The sequence below is a fragment of the Nomascus leucogenys genome, chromosome 12, assembly GCF_006542625.1.
Source record: "Nomascus leucogenys isolate Asia chromosome 12, Asia_NLE_v1, whole genome shotgun sequence".
Lineage (NCBI taxonomy): Eukaryota > Metazoa > Chordata > Mammalia > Primates > Hylobatidae > Nomascus > Nomascus leucogenys.
This window is the reverse complement of record NC_044392.1, coordinates 1,583,904-1,608,435: the sequence shown is the minus strand read 5'-3', so window position 1 is coordinate 1,608,435 and position 24,532 is coordinate 1,583,904. Positions and strand designations below refer to the sequence as shown.

General features: G+C 51.2%; 3 protein-coding genes across 4 annotated transcripts in view; 2 read left to right on the top strand and 1 right to left on the bottom strand.

The window, feature by feature from the left end:
• Positions 1-17,188, top strand: part of BSDC1 (BSD domain containing 1) — a 28,957-nt gene extending 11,769 nt beyond the window's left edge. Inside the window, exons 5-11 of one of the 2 annotated variants that reach the window (XM_003276366.3) lie at positions 1,368-1,422; positions 3,773-3,888; positions 4,328-4,396; positions 4,563-4,641; positions 5,874-6,353; positions 13,758-13,861; positions 15,643-17,188. In XM_003276366.3, the coding sequence (XP_003276414.1) occupies positions 1,368-1,422; positions 3,773-3,888; positions 4,328-4,396; positions 4,563-4,641; positions 5,874-6,353; positions 13,758-13,861; positions 15,643-15,675 (936 nt within the window). In that variant the 3' untranslated portion in view covers positions 15,676-17,188. Of the gene's footprint in view, positions 1-1,367; positions 1,423-3,772; positions 3,889-4,327; positions 4,397-4,562; positions 4,642-5,873; positions 6,354-13,757; positions 14,209-15,642 lie in introns of those variants that run through there. The other variant, XM_030823321.1, reaches the window with a different exon arrangement.
• Positions 17,189-17,968: 780 nt separating this feature from the next.
• TSSK3 (testis specific serine kinase 3) lies at positions 17,969-18,879 on the bottom strand. The gene has a single exon (XM_030823320.1). The coding sequence runs from the start codon at positions 18,758-18,760 to the stop codon at positions 18,041-18,043; it is 720 nt and encodes a 239-aa protein (XP_030679180.1). The 5' UTR covers positions 18,761-18,879; the 3' UTR covers positions 17,969-18,040.
• Positions 18,880-20,046: 1,167 nt separating this feature from the next.
• On the top strand, positions 20,047-21,017 carry FAM229A (family with sequence similarity 229 member A). Its single transcript, XM_012511207.2, has 3 exons — positions 20,047-20,332; positions 20,414-20,560; positions 20,755-21,017. Exons 1-3 carry the CDS (start codon positions 20,199-20,201, stop codon positions 20,855-20,857), a joined length of 384 nt encoding a protein of 127 aa, XP_012366661.1. The 5' UTR covers positions 20,047-20,198; the 3' UTR covers positions 20,858-21,017.
• Positions 21,018-24,532: the final 3,515 nt, after the last annotated feature.

The window sequence follows — 24,532 nt, the reverse complement described above, 5'->3', positions numbered from 1 at the left end:
CTCAAGTGATCCTCCTACCTCAGCCGCCTAAAGTACTGAGATTACAGGCGTACGCCACCGTGCCTGGCCACGTTGTATTTTCTATTTCATGGAGTGTTTTCTTCTAAATTCACAATATAATGTCATGGCAGTTGGGCCCTCTTCGTAGTTTGTTTTTTGTTTTTGTTTTATTTTGTTTTTGAAATAGGGTCTCACTCTGTCCCCCAGGCTGGAGTGCAGTGGTGCGATCACAGCTCACGGCAGCCTCGATCTCCTAAGGTGCTCCTCCCACCTCAGCCTCCTGAGCAGCTGGGACTATAGGCACACATCACCACGCCCAGCTAATTTTTATGCTTGTAGAAACAGGGTTTCCCCATGTTGCCTAGGCTGGCTTCATAGCATTTTATCACATTGACTTTTTTTTTTTGAGATGGAGTCTCTCTTTGTCGCCCAGACTGGAGTACAGTGGAGCAATCTCGGCTAACTGCAACCTTCACCTCCTGGGTGCAAGCGATTCTCCTGCCTCAGCATCTTGAGTAGCTGGGATTACAGGCGCGCACCACCGTGCCTGGCTAATTTTTGTATTTTTAGTAGAGACGGGGTTTCACCATGTTGGCCAGGCTGGTTTTGAACTCCAGACCTCCAGAGATCCACCTACCTCGGCCTCCCAGAGTGCTGGGATTACAGGCGTGAGCCACCGCACCCAGCCCACATTGAACTTCTGTTCCAAAAGTACTGATTTTTCAAGTATGTGTTTTAGCACTAGCATTAGCGCCACCACTTAGTGAACATGTGAGTGGAATTGTGAAAATGTTTGATCAGATTTTGAGCTATAACGGCAGTGAATTATCACCAGACCGCTTACAGACAGCCCGTGCGCCCTCCAGTACTGAGGAAGAAAGGTGGACTTTGTCTTTGCCAGCTAAGTTTGCCACCCTGTGATCCTCCTAGTGGGAACGTAACTTGGTAGAGACTGGCTATACAATTAATAAATTCTTGAATGGTTTTAATTTGAGGGAAATTGTGTTATTTTAAAATTTGTCCCTAAATTTTGACTTTATTAATATATTGGCACTAACATTTTTCAAATTTCACTTACTACAAAGCTTTTTATACAAATAATTTTGTAGCCTGCTTATGCTGTATTTTCTTAGTTCCTGGGGTAGAATACTGGGTGAAAGGCCATTTTTCTGGGAACCCCAGTTTTGGATGCCTAGCCTAGTGCCCCACTCTCTGTGCCACAGTGCTAATTAACAAATGCCCTGGGGAGTATCCCAGCCAACAAGGGAGAAGCTGGGTTGTGGTTGACTGAGTATCCTGGCAGAGAAAGGGTGCTTTCTATGCCCAGTATTTCAGAATTTCTGTTTCCTCTTCTCCATTTCTTACAGGCTCGCCTCTATAGCCTGCAGTCGGACCCAGCAACCTACTGCAATGAACCAGATGGTGAGAGGGTAGCATTGAGGGGGTGGGCTTGTAGGGCAAGTAGACTAAGGGGGTCTGGGTTGTAGACTCTGTTTGTCTCAGGTAGCAGAGGCCGGGCATCCCCTATGTAGGGGGACCAGAGTGAGACTAGTGTGTACCTTATACTTTGTGGGGTGGGTTGATGTTCTCTTTTCTTTCCTGAACCTGAGCTGTCCTGCCCACCCTGCAGGGACTTGGCCCCTCTCATCCCTCATCCTCAGCTCAGCCTCCCTCCCAGCCCTGCTGCCCCCCTTGCCTTCTCTTCAGCTCCTGTTAGCTAAGCCCCTGCCATGCAGCAAACCCCATTATGGGAACTGGAGATCAGAAATGAGCCAAACCCTCCACCTAGTCCAACCCTCCAGGAACTGGCAGTTAAGAGGGGGAACGCAGAAACAGTCAGTAAAGTAGAAATACTAGAGAGCAGCATGACTGCTTCTGCAGAGCAGTGGGGCAGCAGGAGCCAGAGGAATGGCACCCCTCCTGGCCTGGGAACCAAGCACGTGATGCTGGAGTTGGGTTTTGTTTGTTTGTTTTTGAGATGGAGTCTCACCCTGTCCCCCAGTCTGGAGTGCAATGGTGCAATCTCGGCTCACTGCAACCTCTGCCTCCCGGGTTCTAGCAATTCTCTTGCCTCAGCCTCCCGAGTAGCTGGGCTTACAGGCGCCCGCCACCACATCTGGCTAATTTTTGTATTTTTAGTAGAGACAGGGTTTCACCGTCTTGGTCAGGCTGGTCTCAAACTCCTGACCTCAGGTGATCCACCCGCCTCAGCCTCCTGAAATGCAGGGATTACAGGCATGAGCCACCGCGCCTGGATGGAGTTGGGGTTTTAAGGTTAAATTAGAAGTCAAGTAGTTTCACTATGAGAAGTCGGGAAGGGCATTCAGGCAAAGAGAGTGGGTAGAGAGAGCAGGGAGCACCTGCCTTTTAGTAACGCCGGGTTAAAGGGTGCGTATGAGGAAGTGAAGGCAGTGAGAGCAGCTGGTGGGAGCCAGATTGTGAAGGGCTTTGTGTGCCAGACCAGGCAGTTGGAATTTTGGCCTAAAAGGCTCACAGTAGTAGCTCTAGACCTCTCTTTAGTCACAAAGGCCTTTAAAAATCTATTGAAAATGACAAGCCCTCTCTCCACAAAACTTTTTGTGCAATATGGGAATTCTTTGACCCTTTGAAGCCCATCTTGGACTCCAGCTTAAAAAGCCCTCCCATAGAGAGCCAATGAAAGGTTTTGAGGCCTGCGGTGATGAGAGTTTGCATTTTGTAAAGCAGCCCTCGGGGCAGCATTGTGAAGAATGAAATAGAAAGACAGAAGACAGGAAGACCAGTTAGGAGGCTAGGTAGGAATCCCGTGTCAGAGGTAAGGCCAGAACCTAGGAAGAGTCAGTTGGCATGAAGAGGACAGTGTGCATATAAAAGACACAAGTTAGCCAGGCGTGATGGCGTGCCCGTAGCCTCAGCTATTCGGAAGGTTGAGGCAGGAGGATCACTTGGGCCCAGAAGTTAAAGGTTGCAGTGAGCACGGTTGTGCCACCGCACTCCAGCCTGGTGATAGAGCGAGCCTCTATCTCTAAAAAATAAAAAAGAGACACTGAGGAAGTGTGATCCAGAGTGATTGGATAAGGGAGGAGATAGGATGGCCCCCAGGTTGGATAACCCTGTCAGATAACCAGATGGGAAGGAAAATGAGTGCACCGTGTGTTTGCAGGTGGAAGTATCGGGGGTACCTGGACCTCTGGATCTGGGGCCGAGAGAGTAGCCTGGGCTGCAAAGAGACACAGGAATTATCAGTGGGAGGATGAGGTTGAAACTTGTGGTTTAGTGGCAGTTATTTTGGGAAAAAAAATAAAAAGCCAGAGAGATATGGAAAGGAAAGGAAAACAAACCCACAGAGACTCAGATGGACCAACCAGAGAAGTGGAGGAAAATAACAAAGGAGTGAGAAACCAGGAGAGACGAGGGCTTCAGGAGAAAGGCAATGGCCCCCAGAGTCAGAGATGGTCACGTGAGGGAAGACAAAGAAATAGATGTTGGCTCTGGCAGCTGGGGTCATGTGACCTGAGAACAGCTGTTTCAGAGATGAGGAGATTCAGCAGCCAGGTGCCATGGGCTAAAAAGCCAGCAGGGATATGAGAAAATGGAGACTGCAGCCCCTTCTGGAGATCACTCAGGTGTGGCACCCGCCCCTTCACCCTGCCTGACCCCCTACCCTTGGCTAAGTGGCTTTGAACACTCAAGCTCTCTTCATTTTCCATGTCCAGCCTTAGGTATGTTCTGTAGGCCCAGTGTTCTTTTCCCAGACCAAGGCAACTGACCGTCAGCATCTGTCCCTCTGCAGGGCCCCCGGAATTATTCGATGCCTGGCTTTCCCACTTCTGCTTGGAGGAGAAGAAGGGGGAGATCTCAGAGCTCCTTGTAGGCAGCCCCTCCATCCGGGCCCTCTACACCAAGATGGTGAGGACCCAGCCTGCAGGGCCTCAGCCAGCTCCAGGCTTGAGGTGTCGGGAGGTGGGAGGGACATGTTCAGAGTCACTGCGGAGTCATCTGGCCCGGAGAGCACTGGGAGGCTCCATAGAGCCAGACCAGCCATGTCCTGAGCCAAGACCCCACATGGGAGAAGCTGGTTTGCCAGGCTTCTGGCAATTAGAGAATGGTGAGAAATGGAAGGGCCAGCAAAGCCTGATGGGAGTTCTTTTCTCCCTCCTTGGCCAACTCGACTAGGAAGGTGGGTCTGGCTGAAACTTTGGTGGGGGTGGAAGTACTCTGACTATCACTGCTAAGCCACTTACTGGGTCTGAAATCCAGACTGGCTGGGAATAGACTGATAAGGCTGGGGACACAGACCCCACACAAACACTCCCAAAGTCTCACCTCCATTTTCTCCTCCCTCCAGGTTCCAGCAGCTGTTTCCCATTCAGAATTCTGGCATCGGTATTTCTATAAAGTCCATCAGTTAGAGCAGGTATGCTGGTCTAGCATGGGGAGGTCCCCACTCAACCCTGGGGGAAGCAGGCTGGATTTATTGAGAGAAGAAAGGGATACAGGGTGCCAAGAGTTGTGGGATCAGGACCAGGGTCTAGGAAGAGGGTGTCCTGACTGCCTGTGGCCATCTGCTCCCCCACATTCAGGAGCAGGCCCGGAGGGACGCCCTGAAGCAGCGGGCGGAACAGAGCATCTCTGAAGAGCCCGGCTGGGAGGAGGAGGAAGGTAAGAGGCGTTGAGAGGTGAGGGGCAAGTGACACATCTGTGCAGGACACTCTGGGCTGGGCCATGCTCTGTGAAGCCTGGAGAGACTTGGTGCCCATCAGGGAAGAGTAGGGAACAAGCACATTGTATGTGTGAGGAGAGGCGGAGCTAACAAGGGGATATTGAACAAGGCTAGTGGAATTCCAATTTAGCTACAGGAATCATATGTGTCAGTTGGTGTAGATTCCCCTGCCAGCCCATGAACCAGCTGCCGCTTAGTCACTGGGGAGCTTCTTGAAAATCCAGATTCCTTTCCCCACCTTCTAAAGAAGACTGTAAAGATGCGGCCAGACGTGTATTTTAAACAAGCTCCCTGGCAATATTAATGCCCAGGTTGGTTTGGGAACCACTGAGTGAGGGAGGGAGCTGAGCATCTTCTACCTGTAGCTCAGCTTAGAACCACATGTTGAAGCTTTCTGGATGATACAATATTAACGCATTTCTTAAGTGTTTACACCATATGTCCAGGCTGCCCTAAGAGCTCTACACAGAGTCCTTACCACAACCCCATTACCCCTCTTAAGGATAAAAGTAAGTTAAGAGTAAGTTAAAAGTTAGGTGGCTTGCCCAATCATACACCTAGGATGTAGCAGAGCTCAACCTGAACCCAAAACTGACTCACTTCTGAGCCTTGGCTTTCGAATCCATAACAGCCCCTTGGACTGCATTGCTGGAAGCCCACCAGGCATTAGGCCCCAGGGCTAAGCAGGACTTTGACTAGCAGGGAGTGTCTGCAGAAGCGTTGTGATGGCGAAGGGGTGAGCTAAATGACACTATTGAGTCTTTTTTTTTTTTCGTTTTGAGACAGAATCTCACTGTCATCCAGGCTGGAGTGCAGTGGCGCAATCTCCGCCCACTGCAACCACCGCCTCCTGGGTTCAAGCGATTCTCCTGCTTCAGCCTCCTGAGTAGCTGGGATTACAGTCACGTGCCACCACACCCAGCTAATATTTTTTGTATTTTTAGTAGAGATGGGGTTTCACCATGTTGGCCAGGCTGGTCTCAAAAACTCCTGACCTCAGGTGATCCACCCGCCTCATCCTCCCAAAGTGCTGGGATTACAGGCGTGAGCCACCATGCCCAGCTTGAGTCTTGATCAGAGTAAACTTTGGCAGGAACTTGAGAGCTCCAAGGTTGTCTTATGGCTGGCCGGGTTACATTTCCCTCTTGCCCCTGCCTTTCTCTCTCTACAGAGGAGCTCACGGGCATTTCACCCACATCTCCAAAAGAGGCAAAGGTTCCTGTGGCCAAAACTTCTACATTCCCTGAAGGAGGACCTGGCCCCCAGAGCCCCTGTGAAGAGAATCTGGTGACCTCAGTTGAGCCCCCAGCAGAGGTGACTCCATCAGAGAGCAGTGAGAGCGTCTCCCTCGTGACACAGATCGCCAACCCGGCCGCTGCACCTGAGGCACGAGTGCTGCCCAAGGACCTGTCCCAAAAGCTGCTAGAGGCATCTTTGGAGGAACAGGGCCTGGCTGTGGATGTGGGCGAGACTGGACCCCCACCCCCTATTCACTCCAAGCCCCTAACCCCTGCTGGCCACCCCAGCGGCCCAGAGCCCAGGCCTCCAGCCAGAGTAGAGACTCTGAGGGAGGAGGCGCCCACAGACTTACGGGTGTTTGAGCTGAACTCGGACAGTGGGAAGTCTACACCCTCTAACAATGGAAAGAAAGGTAGGTCTGGAGGTCCATGCCCAGAGGGTTGTGTGGGGTCAGGGCCACCTCCCAAGGCAGATTTGTCTCCTTGTCCCTTGTTAGGATACTGTGAGCAGATTTTTTTCGTTTCTGATAATGATGACAGCTGTTATATATTGACTGTTTGCTAACATTTCATTAATTGTAAGTTGCACATAGTCGCTGAAATAAGAATGCATCTTTAATTGTTGGCATCTTAAGAGTCAACAAAACAAGTTTGATGCCAGATCCCATGCTAAATATGTTATATGGCACCTCATTTCTCAGTATTATTGTCCTCATTTTACAAATGAAAAAAGTGAGGCCCAAAAATATTAGGTAACTTGCCCAAGTTCACATGGCCAGGAGGCCCAGATTCAGACCCAGGGCTGTCTGACTCCAAGCCCAGGCCCTGAACTAGCACCCTGGGCCAATTTCTATCTTTTTGGACAATTTAACCTTACCCTGGCTTGGGAATCCCAGTGACATTGATGTTAAGGGTCTTCTTGCTGTGTAACCTTAGGAAAGTCATTCAGCTTCCCCAAGCCTTCATTATTATGAAATATATAAACAAAACTCGTACCTACAGTTTAAAGAAGAAATAATGAACACCCATGAACTTACAGTGACCCAGCTTGAGTAATGGAGCTTCAGTTTCTTATCTGTATAATGGAATTTTAGACTGGAGACTCTGAGTTTATGTCAAAGAGCAACCTCTGTAACTGCAGGAATTAAAGGGCAAGGATAGCCTTGGTGTCAGCCTTTTTGCCACATCCAAAACACCACTTCAGGGATGGCTGATTATCACTAAGAACCCCCCCGCCCCCAGTCCCCCCACCACCTGCACACTTCACGCACACGTCCTCCTGTCTTTGCTAACACTCAGCACCAGCCACAGCCACAAAGCTTGCCCAGCCGGTGAGGCCTGGCCTGCTGGTGCAGGAAGGGACCGGTTTGCCACAGTGGATGGGAAATGGACCCCACCCCACCTCTAACCTATTCCCTGATGGAAACCATGGAGTTTCCAGTCTCCAACCCAGTGCCTCCCTTCTGACTCTGATCAGTGAGGTCATCCATTGGGCTCCTACCTGTTTTGTTTTGTTTTTTTGTTTGTTTATTTGTTTGTTTTTTGAGGCGGAGTCTCACTCTCACCTAGGCTGGAGTGCAGCGGCGTGATCTCAGCTCACTGCAACCTCCGCCTCCCGGGTTCGTGCCATTCTCCTGCCTCAGCCCCCCGAGTAGCTGGGACTACAGGCGCATGCTGCCACGCCCGGCTAATTTTTTGTATTTTTAGTAGAGATGGGGTTTCACTGTGTTAGCCAGGATGGTCTCGATCTCCTGACCTTGTGATCTGCCTGCCTTGGCCTCCCAAAGTGCTGTGATTACAGGCGTGAGCCATCGTACCCAGCCTGAGCTCCTACCTGTTCTTTATGAGACACTGAGTGGGAGAGGGGCAGAAGCTGCAGCCTTTGTGGGGAAGCATAAAGCAGGATGGGCCAGTCTGGTACTGGAGGAGTTCAGAGAAAAAAGGAATCTCTGGACATCTGCGGTGCTTTGCTGAGGAGACAAGCCATGTATAGGAGAGTTGGCGAGTTTGGGGCAGGTGCAGGGGAGTGGTAGTCTAAGCTGAGGAGGCCTACAAAGACCAGCTGGCAAAGGGCATGGGGCATGTTTAAGGGGCAGTGACCTAAACCCACTCTTCTGTATTCTCTCCCAGGAGAAGGAGGTACAAGAAGGGTGGGTGGGTTGACTCAGAAATAGAACTTCAGAATGTAAAACCTTAAGCTGGATTCAGAAGGTTGGCCTTGGGGCCATAAAGCAGCAGAGCATGGATGCTAAGGGTGTGGGTTCTGGAGTTCAGACAGTTCTGGGTTCAAATCCCAACTTTGTTCATAAGTCATGTGGCTTCAGAAAGATTACTGATCTTCTCTAAGCCTTTGTTTGCTCCTCCATAAATGGGATAATTGTTTCATGATAGATCCTCCATCAGAGCAGAATTCAAGTAGAGCCCTGCTTTGGGGAAATGATAATAGAGGTGACATTCTCTGAGCACTTCCTGTGTGTCTAGATCTGTGCTAAGCACTTGATATGCATATTACTCAATCCTTACAAAAGCCCTGTGAGATCTGTGTACTTTCTCTCCTATTTCTAGTGGTAGGAACCTGAGATCAGTGACCCACCCAGTAAATATTTCAGAGTGTGTGAAATAGTCCTGTAGGAGAGGGAAGAGTAGGTGATGGGCCTGACAAGTGTAATAGGGTTGCTGCGTGGATGGTCCCAGGGCCCACTGAGGTTGTGATTGTAGATTTTAAGTGAGACCATCAACCTGTTGTATTTTCGTTCAGCCACATTCAGTTGCTCAGGTGCAGGAACAGAGCAGATGGGGAGTTGGATCTAATTAGGTTCAAGTTTAGCCAGGTAAAATCAGTGGATGAAAAGAAGAAAGTCCGCTGGGCACAGTGGCTCACACCTATAATTGCAGTACTTAAGGGAGGCTGAGGCAGGTGGATCGCTTGAGCCCCGGAGTTTAAGACCAGCCCTGGCATTGTGGTGAAACCCCATCTCTACAGAAAATCCAAAAAATTAGCCAGATGTGGTGGCACGTGCCTGTAGTCCCAGCTACTCGGGAGGCTGAGGTGGGAGGATCACCTGAGTGGGGAGGTTGAGGCTGCAGTGAGTTGAGATCGCTGCACAGCCCTCCAGCCTGGGTGACAGAGCTGAGACCCTGTCTCAAAAAAATAAAAAGGAAAGAAAAGAAAGTATATGCAAGAAGCGATAAGAATGATGCCTCACGGAATCTGAGCTGAGTAAGGGAGAGAATGAGGGATAGTGAAACAGTTGGACGGTTCCAAATTATAGGTTTCATTTGGAATTGGGCTACAAAGGGTGATCAGAAAAAATCAGTAGTGGTTGGAGACTGGATGGAATTGAAATTATAGGAGAGGTAAACATAAGCTCTTAACCACTCTACTATGCTGCCTCTGCTGCCCTCGGGGCCTGTGAAAGGAGAGGCTGAGGATGTGCTACAGAAGACCCACAAGAAACAACTGTAGTCAGGTGGGAGGAAGCCAGAGTCTTGGACTAGGCTGGAACAGCGGGAACAGAGTAGAGGAAATAAATCTTAAAAGGAAGAATGGGGGCTTGGAGACAAAGTGACTCCTTTTTCCTGTTGGGCCCACATCCTAGGGTGACATAAGGCTTGGTCTCTGGGTATAGCAGAGTCTCTTGGGGTACCCTAGCCAAAGGGTTTTACTGGGTCCCAGGGTGATCCCTGTCATCGCAGAGCTGCTTTCCACCTACGTTTTGTCACAGGATTCGTCTGTTCTGAGAGACTGGACTTCTTTCTGCAGAGGAGGGGAGGAGAGATTGGGGCAGGCCTGTGGCCTGGAAGGAGGCTGGAGGTTAAGACCTCACTTCATGACTGTGTGACCTAAGAGCAGTTTTGCCTCTATTTCTTAACTGGGGAAGCAGAGAGCCAATGAAACAGAATAAAATGAGCTGTGAGTGACAGCACTACAAAGTTAGCAATCACCTGAAAACTTCCATTTTCAAAACCAAACCAGTAGAACTCCATCCTGAAGTCTTGAATTGTAGCATAGGCCACCTCTCTGCCACATGCACATTGTAATGGAGATCTTAGTGCTCTCCTGTGTGACAGGACAGGACGGTGGAAGGAGGCAGATGGTAGAGAGAGCCCAGCTTCACAGCTCCCTGCACCACCTGAAGCCTTCATTTCCTCATCTGTATACTGGGACTGTTAATACCCACCCAAGAGGTAGATGTGGAATATTCCAGAAATGTTAGTGGATACTCTGTTCTCTACCCCTGAAAGGGTCTGCCATAGCATTTAAGCCTGAAGAGACGGTTTCAAGTCCCTAGAGGGCAACCTGAGGTTAGGGAAAGCTGTCATGGCCACAACCAAAGCCCTGAAGTGAGGAAGCAGCCAAGAGTCCAGCTAACCCACAGGAAGCCTGTGGTGACAGCCAGATGAATGTTACCTAAGTGTCCTGAAGGCACAGAGAGATGTAGGTGCAGAGTCAGAAGAACTGGGTCTTGGCTGCCCTGACTTGCTGAGGTACCGTGTACAGAATGACTTAACTCTGAGACAAGGCCCTTAGAAGAAAGGCAGCACCATTCATTACATAGCCATGTGTATATTATATGTAGTAGGCACTTTACATTCATACCTCTAATTCTAACACCGTTGTTTCTCAAACGGCAGGCCCAGGTCTACACAGAATCACACAGGTACCTGCTTATAATGCAGCCTTCCCAGCCACCAGCTAACCCTGCTGAGTCTTAGTTGGGACTGGGGGTGGGCAGGGTAGGAGTCTGCATTTTAATACGCTTCTCCAGTGGTTCTTTGCAGAGGGTGCTTTTATCCACATTTTATAAATAGACTGAAGCCCACAATAATTTGCCTAAGACTACACACAGTAAAGGAGTAGGTTATTCAACCCAGGTCTGCCGGCCCCAGAGACCATGCTCTGGCTAGAAGAGAGGGTGATGCAGGATACCATATAAGGAACGTGGGAGCGGGGCTGAGGGGTAGGTCTCAGCACGGAGGCATCTGGTGAGGAGTAGGTCGGAGAAGAAGAAACGGAGATGTTTACTGGTCATGCCATTGGAGGATCAGGGACACACTCTTTTTAAAGGTACTTAAAAAAAAAAAGACTACAGGCCGGGTGCGGTGGCTCACGCCTGTAATCTCAGCACTTTGGGAAGCTGAGGCGGGCAGATCACGAGGTCAGGAGATCGAGACCATGCTGGCTAACACGGTGAAACCTCATCTCTACTAAAAATACAAAAAATTAGCCAGGCGTGGTGGCGGGCGCCTGTAGTCCCAGCTACTCGGGAGGCTGAGGCAGGAAAATGGTGTGAAACCAAGAGGCGGAGCTTGCAGTGAGCCGAGATTGTGCCACTGCATTCCAGCCTGGGCGAGAGAGAGACTCCATCTCAAAAAAAAAAAAAAAAAAGATTACAAAATAATATGTGTTCATTTTAGGAAAAAAATTAGGGAAAATCACCCCATGAACTCATCACCTAGAGATAACTTTGCTAGTGTATTTGGATATCTTGCTCATCTCTTCGCATGCATGCATCTGTGGGCACATTTTAAAGCTGGAATCATACTGTACATGCTTTATTGAAAGGAACTATTTGTGTAGTTTACTTCTTAGTAATAACATATATATATATATTTTTAATATTACCTATAAGAAGTCATAGCCAAATATGAATGTTTAGAGCAATGATCGTCAGATAGTACAGACAGGCATCAGAATCACCTAGAGCAGGGGGTGGTAAGCTTTTACTGTACAGGACCAGACCATAAATATTTTAGGCTTTTGGGGCCGTGCGGTCGAAATTACTCATCTCTGCTCTTGTAGCATGAAAGCAGCCATACACAGTATATAAACAAATGATGTGACATGGCTAGATTTGATCCATGGGCCATAGTTTGCCAACGTCTGGTTTACGGAAAGGGTCTGTAACTATTGAGTTAGAACACTATGTGTTCTAAAAACTTGAAATACATAAGAGAACAAAACAAAAGATCCCGGCCCTCACAGGGCTCATATTCTAACTCCTCTATTAATATACAATAAACATATTAAGTCTGATTATGTAGTATGTTAGAAAGTGATCGCTACAATGGGAAAAAGAACAATCCAGAGCCAGGCGCGGTGGCTCACGCCTATAATCCCAGTACTTTGGGAGGTCGAAGCGGGTGGATCAACTAAGGTCAGGAGTTTGAGACCAGCCTGGCCAACATGGTGAAACCCCGTTTCTACTAAAAATACAAAAATTAGCCAGGGATGGTGGCGTGCACCTGTAATCTCAGCTACTAAGGAGGCTGAGGCAGGAGAATCACTTGAACCTGCGAGGCAGAGGTTGCAGTGAGCCAGGATCGCGCCACTGCACTCCAGCCTGGGCGACAGAGCGAGACTCCGTCTCAAAAAATAAATAAGTAAAAATACAAAAAGCTGGATATGGTGGCAGGTGCCTGTAATCCCAGCTACTCAGGAGGCTGAGGCAAGAGAATCTCTTGAACCCAGGAGGCGGAGGTTGCAGGCAGCTGAGATTGTGCCACTGCACTCCAGCCTGGGTGACAGAGCGAGACTCTGTCTCAGAAAAAAAAAAAAACTAGAGCAGAGTGAGGGTGATGATGGGTTGCTCTTTAAACTAGGATAGTCAGTGTAGGCCACATCTAGAAGGTACGATTTGAGCAGTGGCATGAAGGAAGTGAAAAGTTGGTCCTGTAGATATCTGAGGAGATGAGTTCCAGGTGCAGGGAACAGCCCATGCAAAAGCCCTAAGTTGGGAATGCGCCTGGTATGTTTCTGGAGGAACAAGATTAGTAATGGGCAGAATGGAGTGAGGAAGAAGAGGTCCACTGTTTGGGGGTTCGAGGGGAGGATTTTTGTTTTGTTTTCTTTAGAGACAGGGTTTTGCACTGTCCACAGGCTGGACTGCAGTGGCATGATCATAGCTCACTGCAGCCTTGAACTCCTGGGCTCAAGTGATTATCTCACCTCAGCCTCCTACGTCGCTGGGACTCCTCAGGTGTGTCCTACCATGCCTGGCTAATTTTTAAATTTTCTTCTAGAGACAAGGTCTCAGTTCACTGTTGATTTCCTCTGGAAGATTTCTTTGACTCTCTTGGAGCCTCTGGGCCAAAGCGCTTCTCCACTGTTTAGTAACCTGCCTTTTCTGAGGTAATAGTTTAAGGCTGTTTGGCATGGATGTGAAGTCCTTCTCCAGCCTAACCTCTAACAGCCTACAGTGTTCCACCGTGTAACTCACCATTTACTTGTCTAATTCCCTGTCAGTGGACTTTGAGATTGTTTCTAGGTTTCCATCACTATGACAGCACTGCAGTGAACACTCTTTGCTAAATTTCTGACTGAATCCAAGATTTTTCCTTAGAATAGATTCTTAGAAGTGGGGACCAGGTGCGGTGGCTCACAACTATAATCCCAGCACCTTGGGAGGCCGAGGTGGCCAGATCATTGAGGTCAGGAGTTTGAAACCAGCCTGGCCAACGTGGTGAAACCCCGTCTCTACTAAAAATACAAAAATTAGCCAGGTGTGGGGGTGGGTGCCTGTAGTCCCAGCTACTTGGGAGGCTGAGGCAGGAGAATCGCTTGAACCCGGGATGTGGAGGTTGCAGTGAGCCAAGATCACACCACTGCACTCCGGCCTGGGTGACAGAGCGAGACTCCATCTAAGAAAACAAAACAAAACAACAAAGTGGGATTGCTGCGCCAGAGTGAACACAGAATGTAAAGACTTGTGTATTTGTGAGACCCTTGTGAACCGTGCTATCTCCCCAGCTACACCCTCTTCAGGTGCCCCTTCCCTGCCTCCTCCTGCTTTTCACACTGTGGCTCATGGTTCCAGGCTCAAGCACGGACATCAGTGAGGACTGGGAGAAAGACTTTGACTTGGACATGACTGAAGAGGAGGTGCAGATGGCACTTTCCAAAGTGGATGCCTCCGGGGAGGTGAGTGGGCCTGGCGGGTCAGAGGGAAGTGAGCCTAATGGTCATGGGTGTGAGCGCTCTCCCCAGCCAGCCCAGCTGTCCCCTCAGGAGGGTCCCTGCTCCTGTCTGAGGTGACAGTTGTGGGAAAGGAGCTGGAGCTTCCTGCTCAGACCCACAACAGTGGTCATCAGCAGGCTGCACTTGCCCTCAGTTCCAGGGTAGATAGAGGGGAGAGTTCTTGACCTTAGCTGTGTATCAAAATTGCCTGAGAAACTGCTTAAGAAAACAGATGTCATGCTGAGTGCGGTAGCTCACACCTGTAATCCCAACACTTTGGGAGGCCAAGGTGGGAGGATTGCTTGAGGCCAGGAGTTCAAGACCAGCCTGGCCAATATAATGAGACCCCATTTCTATTTTTGAAAAAAAAAAAAAAAAAAAAAAAAAAAAGAAAACAGACATCAAACCCTGCCTGACCTTCTGAGTTGTGGTCCCCAGGTATGAGGCTTGAGTATATACTTGGCCTTGGAGACAAAAGACCAGTGTGATCAAGGGCAAGTTACTTAACCTGAGCCCCTGGTTCCTCATCTAAAACATGGAACTGATCATTATAAGACCTGGCTTATAAGCTGTAATGAGGTGATCCATGTAGACACCTTAGGGCTATTGCCTGAGACATGGTGGCACTCAGGAGACATTAGTGATAAACCCCACAAAACCCATTCCAGTTATTAAACTCAAAGAGGCCTTAGTACTGTTATTCTTCACTACCTCTCAGAATCAAAAGTGGCTCATTTAATTGAGAGGTTGGAACAGTCCAAAGCTCTCCCAGCTAATAAGTGACAGGATTGAGGCTGCAGCCCAGACATCTGATTCATGTCAGCGTTAGTTCCACTGTCACATAAGAACCACATGAGTCCTTCCATCATGTAACTCATGAGCCTGTTAGAGGTGGACAGATTAGAGAGACATGTGAAGGGCCTCCTTTTTCATGATGGGAAACCGAAGCCTTGGTGGAGTATTTTACCTACTCAGGAGTATTTTGCACTTGTGACTACCTCACTATACCCAGGACAGAGAAGGCCTGTAGTGCCCTGTCAGGCCACAGGGGCTTGCTGGCTTTTTGTGTCTTTGCAGCCCCCTTTAAAACCTGACGTGCAGTACACCTGAGCATTCTAGAACCTGCTATACCAGGGCTTAGCCAACAGCAGGCCAAGAGTAGGAACAAAGCAAGAAAAGGTTCCGTGGGGAGACTTGAGCTGGGAATTAGGGTGTTGGCGCCCCTAGTGAAGACCTAGTGGGCATCTGTAGGCCACTGCCACCCCTGCTTTTGACCACAGTGCCACTCAGGCAGTGGCCCCCATTCACCCAAAGACTAAGTAACTTGCCCTTGATTACACGGGTCTTTTGTGTCCAGGGCCAAGTATCTGCTCAGGCCTCCTAAGTTCTCTGCATCTCAGAGCCATGGCATTATCTGCTCAGCAGGAGGCAAGTTCCCCTTAACGGACTGAGGCTGACTTGGTTCCTGCAGGCAGCTATGACCTTGTGGTGTCTGGTGTTGATGGGGGAAGTGTTTCCTTTAGGTCTGAAATAATCAGAGCAGCAGGCCCACCCCTCAGGCAGAGGGCAGCTCTGCCCCTCAGACACATTCCTCGAGACTAGAGGTTCACTCTCAGTGGGACCTCAGAGTATGGCCTAGGGTAGGGGATGGGAGGTGGCTCTGCTCAGCAAAGGGAGGTTAGGTCTGGGCCTGACTCAGGAGTAACTATGTGTTTGTGATCTCCATTGCCCCCTCCCATTTGCAGCTGGAAGATGTAGAGTGGGAGGACTGGGAGTGAGGGAGCCAGAGGGAGCAGCTCCCCAACCCATGGCATCTCTCGCCTCCCTCGCTCGTCTCAGCCCAGCCCTGGAAGACTGAGAATGTTCCCCCAAATCTCCTCTGCCAACCAGAGCTCTCGGCACAGATTCTGGTGGCTCCCTGCTGGCCCTCTGGGCCTCTGCTCACGCCTGGGAAGGGGCTCTCTAAATCCCGGCCAGGAACTCTGACTTGTGCCAACAATAGGATGACCCAAGGGAGAGGAAACCTATCCCCCTCACCAGAAGAGCCTGTGTTTTTCTGCTGAACACCCACTGTTCCTGAGGACTCCTGATGGGAAGTCCCAAGGGATAGTTCTAGCCCCTCTGCCTGTGTAGACAGAAGCTAAACCACCAGTCTCTCGGAGGAAGCTGAGACAACATACTCTGTCCATACATCAGCAGGCAGGGAGGGCCATGCCACCTACCCTTGGCTAAACAGGGACAGCGAACACATTTTGGTTCCTATCCCGGTAGGTAAGAGGCACTTATCTCTGGGAAATTTGCCTCTCTTGGGAATCTCCCCCTCCCAGGCATTTTCCATTCCTGGAAAGGCTCCTTTGGGGTTCAGAATCCAGAGACCAAACCCTGACCCACCTCCTTCCTTTCCTCCAGCCCACGCTGGTCTGTCCCCATGCCTTCCCAGGGCTTCTTCATGTCAGATGCACCCAAGTCCTTAGCCCAGCTGTGCCACCTGCAGGAGTTCGCTCTTGCGTTTCTTCCCCTCCCCAAGAAGGGAGGGGGCCACTTCAGGCCCTTCTGTGTGTTGCCTGGCAGGATACCTTGTCCAACCAGCTACCCACCTCAACTCCCCTGTAGCTTAGGACACAAAACAGCTACCAGCGGTACAGAGCGGTGATCAAAGCCGAGTACTTACAACTCCGGTAAGCCTAGCTTCTCTGCCTCAGCCCTTCTGCTTCTGGAAGGGCTATCCTGGGGGTGAACCTGAAACTCTCATCAGGCTTCTGCAAAAGCTCTTCTTCCTGAAGACAGACCCAGCCTTTGTGCTCTCACCCTCCACTCTGGTAAAGCTGCACCTCTGGGGGAATGAGGGGCTGCAGGAATTTCTGGAGAGCCTGGTGCTTCACGATGCTGCTCTGGTGATTCTTGTACCTAATCTGGTGTGCTCACCAATGAGTGAAAGGGATGGTGGGTCAGGGACACCGAGAGGGTGAGGTCACTTCCACTTCAAACCTTCAGTGAGGGGGTGGGATGGAGAGAATGCTGAATCTTTTTTTTGACGGGATGGGGTTTTTCTCTTTGTAATTATTTCTTTAGTTTAATTAACTTTTTGGTTGTTTGTGCAATATTATATATTTTAAATTATAATGCGTCTCCCCAGAGTATTTTGTAGCTGGGAAAAGAAAAAAGGAAAAAAAGAAAAAAAGATTCTAACAGCTGTTAGTTTTATAATTAAAAAAGAAAGAAAAAAGAACTTTGTCCTGAACCTTTTACAGACTTGCCGTTAACAGCATTAAAGTGATTCAACCGAAGCTGGAAGGTGTCTGGGGGTCTGTTTTCGTCCCCTTGGCAGCTGCACTGGGCCAGGGCAGGACTGGTTCCCACTTGGAGCCAGAGACAGGGTAGGGGGATAGCCTGGGTCCAGAGGACGTCGCTTGTCCTCATCCCAGATTCAGCTTTGCCTTTGGGATGAGAAAGGGTCAGGGCTCCCAGCAGGCCTCTCACTGGGACAAGGAGTCGGGAGGCCATCTCTGCACTCCCAGCGCCTTTGCTTTCCTTTGGAAAGGAAGTTGCAACCACGATGGCTTCAGTTGCTCTTGGTCATTTTTCTCCCGTCTTCCCCGTTTGTATATGATTCTTGGGTCTGTTTTAATTAACTTTAGTATGAAAATCACTTGTCAGGCCAGGCACGGTGGCTCACGCCTGTAATCCCAACATTTTGGGAGGCCAAGGTGGGTGGATCACTTAAGGTCAGGAGTTCCAGACCAGCCTGGCCAACATGGTGAAACCCCATCTCTACTAAAAATACAGAAATAGCCAGGCGTGGTGGTAGGTGCCTGTAATCCCAGCTACTGAGGAGGCTGAGGCAGGAGAATCGCTTGAACCTGGGAAGCAGAGTTGCAGTGAGCTGGGATCGTGCCACTGCACTCCAGCCTGGGCGACAGAGCAAGACTCTTAAAAAAAAAAAAAAGGAAGTCTGAATGAGGCCCTTTGATTCCATGAAGATCTCTAAAAGGAAAGAGTAGTAGTAAGGCTGGGGTAGATGTAGGTAAGTTTTAGGATAAGTAAACTTAAAGCGTAAAATATATATCACCATTTTAGAAGCGGGTTTTTGGGTTTGCTTTCTCCCCCTACTTTATTGGGGAGCACTTGCCATCATTGCTTTTATCAAGTGCTTGCTAGCCATGGATGCCAACGAACTTCTTCAATTGAAGGCCGGAGGGTCATGTCGGGTTCCAGGAGCCTCTTGAGCAGGTCCTGGCAATCGGCCGAGATGCTCAGATGAGTGGGGAAGGACACCCCCTTCTGCTGCTGCCACAGCATCTTAGGGATGTCTGTGTCGTCAAAAGGTAGGCTGGCACAGAGCATGACATACAGGACCACACCCATGCTCCAGACATCACCTTTCTTGCTATCGTGGGGAATACCCTGCAGCACCTCGGGGGCAGCATAGGCTGTACTGCCACAGAAGGTCTGGCTCAGCTCCCGGCGTGACTTGGGCAACACCTTGGCAAAGCCAAAGTCAGTCAGCTTCAGGTTGAAGCCCTGCAACAAGGCGTTCTCGCACTTGAGGTCCCGGTGGGCCACACCACAGCCATGGCAGTAGCGGATGGCCTCAACCATCTGACGGAAGAGGGCCTTGGCCTGGCTTTCAGGCAGTGGCCCCCCATTCAGCACGCAGTCAAAGACATCCCCTCCCTCAGCCAGCTCCATCACCAGGCAGACTTTCCCGTCGGCAGACTCCAGCATCTCATACACCTGGATGATGTTCTTGTGGTCCAGGGTACGGACAATTTGGAGCTCCCGAGGCAGGAATCTCTGGATAAACTCTGAGGAAGTAAGGGGAGGAGAGATGGGCTGGCAGATCAGAAAGGCCCACCTCCTCATGCCTGTCTCCTGCCTTCCAACTTCTGCCCACCTTGTCTGGGTCTTATTTCCTGGCTCCCTTAATGGTCTTAAATGTGTCTAGCTGCTTGGACTTTGCAAAGAATGTTCACTTCTATTATTTTTGTCGTTAGTATATTATTCAAAAGAAGCACTCCCCACCAGCCTTGTGGACTGTTTTGAGCAGTCTGTGAGACTGGGTATCAGGTGCTTTAGGGACTTTAAGACAAAGCCACAGAATCACAAATTATAAGACCTGATTTGTCCACAGGGTGGTGAGCCAGCTCCTCCCGCCGCTGTCCCGACCCCACAATTCTTTCCGTGAGTCCTGTCTTCCTTTTTCCCATCTCCACAGGCCTCGGCACCAGCCCCTGTTCTCTACTAGCCCTGGCTGTGGCCTCTGCCAGTCTCTGTTTCCCTGCCGGAAAGGAAAGCCTGGCTCAGGTTGTGCCTCTGAGGATCCTTCACCTCATGCCACTTTCATCTTGCATTCTGGGGGGTGTAATGTTCCTGGACTCCCAGAACCCCTGTGTTCCCCGCTGACCCACTCCAGAGCTGCCATTGGGCTTGCTTGGTTCCAGGCCAGCGGGAGCAGGGAATGATCGAATGATCTTTCCAACAGGAGGAAGCACCCACCCACCTCAGCCAGCCGTCCCTCCTTCCCTCCAAAGGGGGCCCCGGCTCACCTTCTGGCCCTCCCATCTTGTCTATAACTTTAATTGCCACTTTTCTTTGGTGTTTTTTGGAAAATGCTTCTTTGACTTTTGAGTAGGTCCCTTCCCCAATGGTCTTGCCCAGCTGGTACCCATTGGAGAGCAGAAAGTCCTCCATGCTGTCTAGCGCCGCCTTCCTATCACCCTCTCAGCTCATGCTGCCTCTGCAAGGCAGCTCTACTCCACCATCGCCCTTGGCCTGCTCCTTTTCTCCCCAAGGACTTCATCCGCAGCCACCCCCAGCGTTAAAACATTTTCTGTCTGGACACAGCTGCGGGTGGTGGGGAGGGACAGGGCCAGACATTTTTAAACTCCGGTGCAATTGTGATGTAGATGCTGTGTGACCCTTGGCCAAAATGGGCAGTGCCCCTACCTGCCCTCACTACCACCACCAAACCGAGCCCGGATTAAGTCACCGCCAAGCCCGCCCCTGCGCCAGGCACTGAGTCGTAGCCCCGCCTGGGAGGGCGCTCCGCGGCGTCTGTGTGGGCCAGGAATGCCCGGCTCCTCGGCGTGGACGCCGCCTCGCGGCGGGTTGCCCTGGCCTGCTGCACCCCCCTCGGGTGGCCCGGGTCTGCGCGACCCCGTCTCCAGGCGCCATGGCCAGAGCCCTCCAGTCCCCGGTTCTGGCCCGCGCTGAGTGCCAGGGGCGGCAGGGGGCACCGTTGGGGGTTCTCCACTGGGAGGAACGTGCTCTGTGAGGTCAGCGCGCCGCGGCCCGAGTCACAATGCTGCCCTCCTCGACGCCCGGGCCCGGGCACGCCGCAGAGACCTGCCCGGCTCCGCCTGGACCAGAGCGTTCTCCCGCGGCCAGGGTTCGGGCAGCTGCTTCTAGCCTGGGACCGGTCTCAGCCTCCGGGAGGTGAGCGACGGCCCAGGTGGCGGGCGCGAGGCGGCGGCGCCCGGCGGCCCGGGAGAGGCCTGACCGCCACTCCCCGCGCAGAGCGCCCCGGGGCCTGGACATGAGCGCCCAGGAGTCCCCGCAGGGTCGGAGATTCCCCATTGAGGCCGGAGACTCCCGTGGCCTTGCCGCTGCCCCCGAGTCCCAGGACAGCCCGGAGGCGGTAGCGACGGAGCACAACCGGGTCAGGTAAGGCCCGCGCCCCACGCCCCACTCTGGCCTTCCCGCGGCCCCGCCCTCCGTCCCACTTGGCGCCACCAGCAGTCAGGTCCCCGCATCCACGTCCGGACCCCCGGGGACCCCAGGTGCACTCCCTGGATGCGCCCCACAGGATGGGCCAAGCCCCTGCCTCAGCGCCCCCTGTCGCGCCCCGCTTTCCCCAGGCCGCTTCGTCGCTGCCCTGGGTGCCACTGCCTGACGCTGCCGCACGTGCCCATCGATGTCTACCGGGCCATGGGCGGGAGCCCCCGGGCCCGCGCCACGTGAGTGCGTCTGCTCCCTGCGGCTCCGCGGGAGCTGGGCGGGAACGAGGCCCCCTGCGGGCCACCACGCTGAGGTCGCATGCGCCGAGCACGAGACGATGCACATTTTAAAATAAAAGAATGATGCACATTTTAATAAAGCACAGCATAAACTGTTCTTTCCACTCCGGGCTGGCAGTGTATGTCTATCCGTCGGGCCCACCGGCTGCTCTGCCCAGTCCAATAACACTTTCCCTTCCGCGGCCTCCTCGTTGGGACCCAGCCCTTCGGCCTTTCAACCTATGCCACTTCACTCCTCCCATATCTTGCTGGTCCTGACCCCTCCTGGGCAGCCTTTCCCTGGGGCCCTGCCCTGGTCCATCTCTCTAACCCTCTCGTGGTTCTCCGGTGAAATTCACATCACTGTGCTGGACCCTGGCAACCCACAGAAGCGGGGAACAGGAGGGAGAGGTGGACCAACAAGTAACATGGAATACAGCCAATGGCCACCCATACCAGGCCCTTTATTTTATTTATTATTTAGTTATTTAGTTAGTTAGTTATGAGATGGAGTCTCGCTCTGTTTCCCAGGCTGGACTACAGTGGCACGATCTCTGTTCACTGCAACCTCCGCCTCCCAGGTTCAAACAATTCTGCCTCAGCCTCAGCTGGGACTACAGGCGCCCGACCAGGCCCATTTTAATCCTCTCGCGAGAGAAGTTCTGCGACAAAGTTCTGCGACTTGCTCTTTGCGGCCCTAGGCGCCTGGGGCCTTCCTTATTGGAAGGGTTTGGAGCTGCCCCAGTCCATCCTGAGCCTTGGTTTCTCCCAGGACTGAAGGGATCATAAAAAGATTGGGGAGGCCGGGCACGGTGGCTCACGCCTGTAATCCCAGCACTTTGGGAGGCCGAGGCGGGCGGATCACGAGGTCAGGAGATGGAGACCATCCTGGCTAACACAGTGAAACCCCGTCTCTACTAAAAATACAAAAAATTAGCCAGGCAAGGTGGCGGGCACCTGTAGTCCCAGCTACTCGGGAGGTTGAGGCAGGAGAATGGCGCGAAGCCCCGGGGGGCGGAGCCTGCAGTGAGCCGAGATCGCGCCACTGCGCTCCAGCCTGGGCGACAGCGAGACTCTGTCTCAAAAAAAAAAAAAAAAAGATTGAGGAAGAGGCCATTTGAAAAATGTTGGCTTGCCAGGCGCGGTGGCTCACGCCTGTAATCCCAGCACTTTGGGAGGCCGAGGCGTGTGGATCACAAGGTCAGGAGTTTGAGACCAGCCTGGCCAACATGGTGAAACCCCATCTCTACTAAAAATATAAAAATTAGCTGGGTGTGGTGGTACACACCTGTAATCCCAGCCACCTGGGAGGCTGAGGCAGGAGAATCGCTTGAATCCAGGAGGCAGAGGTTGCAGTGAGCTGAGATCACGCCACTGCACTCCAGCCTGGGCAACAGAGCAAGACTCTATCCAAAAAAAGAAAAAGAAAGAAAGAAAGAAAGATGTTGGTTTAACTTCCTATTTTACAGATGAGTGAACTGAGCCTTTGGGACTTACTCAAGGTCCCCCAATGAGAGTCTAGCACACTCCTCAGCATCCTGAGACCACATGCCCTAAGATCTACCCTTGGAGGGGCCCATGACAGGAAGCCTGCCCGGAAGTGCTAGTATTTAAGCTAAACAACTATTTTCTACTTTCCAATTTTGCTTTAATGAGCCCGTATATTCTACTTTCCAATTTTGTATGGGGGGAGTGTAACCTAAAGGTCAGGTTCAGTCTCCTGTCCCCTGAAATCTAAGGACAATTGATTCAACACCCTCCTCTAATCCTCATGGGGTAGAGAAGTCCAAGCTTTCCCTAGAGCACCTTAGAATTCCACGTCACCCAAAAGGGATACCCTTCTCAGTTTCCACATAAAATGCTCTCCCAGGCAGTCCCCATGTAGGAGGCTTACTAAAAGGGCCTATTTCCTCACTGGTTTAATTAAAAAAAAAAAAAGGCATCAGCTGGTCTCTTTGGACTCTGCCAGCCCCCAAACAGTGAATCCTCATTCTTCCTTTTTTTTTTTTTTCATCTCTCCCACTTCCTTTCTCCTTTCTTCTCAACCCTCCTTTCCTTAAAAAAAAAAAAAAAAAAAAAAAAATAGGCCAGGCATTGTGGCTCAGGCCTGTAATCCCAGCACTTTGGGAGGCTGAAGCAGGAGGATCACTTGAGCCCAGCAGTTCAAGACCAGCATGGAAAACAGCAAGATCCCATCTCTAAAAACAAAACAAAAAAACCAGGTATGGTGGCATGTGCCTGTAGTCCTAGCTACTGGGGAGCCTGAGGCAGGAGGATTGCTTGAGCCCAGGAGTTTGAGGCTGCAATGAGCCAAGGTCACACTGCTGCACTCCAGCCTGAGCAACAGAGTGAGATCCTCTCTCTAAAAAAAATTAGGCCGGGCACGGTGGTTCACGCCTCTAATCCCAGTACTTTGGGAGGCTGAGGCAGGCGGATCATAAGGTCAGGAGTTCGAGACCATCCTGGCTAACATGGTGAAACCCCGTCTCTACTAAAAATACAAAAAAATTAGCCAGGCGTGGTGGCGGGCACCTGTAGTCTCACCTACTCGGGAGGCTGAGGCAGGAGAATGGTGTGAACCCGGGAGGTGGAGCTTGCAGTGAGCCGAGATCACACCACTGCACTCCAGCCTGGGCGACAGAGTGAGACTCCATCTCAAAAAAAAAAAAAAAAAAAAAAAAAAAATTTAGAAACCAGTTACTGCCATGTCCCACGTACCTGATTTGTGAGGGATACAAAGATTCTAGACGCAGTCCTTGCCAGTGGGGCTAGTTAGCTCTAGAATGTCCATGAGCAAGGGGAAGGGCATTCCCTTTGGGGAGGAAGCATTGTGGGTAAAAGCCTGGAGGCAGGAAAGTGAAGGACAATTTCAAGAAACTCGGTTCATCAATTTTCATCAACACCTTCCTGGGCCATGCCTGGTACTGAGACCCCAGGCCTGAATCTGACATCATTTTCCCTTTCAGAGCATAGAATGCAGGGGATCCAGGAATGGGTTAACAAAAGAGAAGCTGGATTAAGGAGGCCTTTGTGTACCAGGTGAAGGAGTTTGAACTTTGTTCTGCAGGCAGGCAGAGTACGACAGGCTCCTACCTGGGTCACTTCACTCTCCTATTTCTCTTCTCTTCCATTCTGTTCTCTGTTTCTTCTTACTCCTTTCCGCTGGAAAAGCCACTGGCCGAAACTAGTGCTGAGTTCAAGTCCTGACTCTGCTGTTTTTCTAACTGTGCAGTCTTGAGCTAGTTACTTAGCCCCTCTGAGCCTCCATCTTCAAATCTGTAAAATGGGGCTAATTGACACCTGGTAGAGTTTCAGTAAGGACCTGTATGTATAGCACCATGCAGGAATCACTGCCACAGCTACCACTTGATAAGCAAGAGAGATGCTACGGCTGCTGCTCCTACCTTTGGCTTCAAGGGGCAGCAGAGAGCCAGACAGCCAAAGACACTGTCCCCAGGGGTTGGGTGCTGTCCAGCCCTGAAGAGGGCTGAGGAAACCCTCTTGCCTGCCTCTGCCAACTTCCTAGCAGTTCTGTTCAGAAGCCTAAGAACTTGGTGGGGGGATTGGGGGCAGGGGAATTTCCAGGGGAATCCCCAGGTAGAAAAGACAGAGCTGCCTCCCTCACCCTAAAGGGTACCTC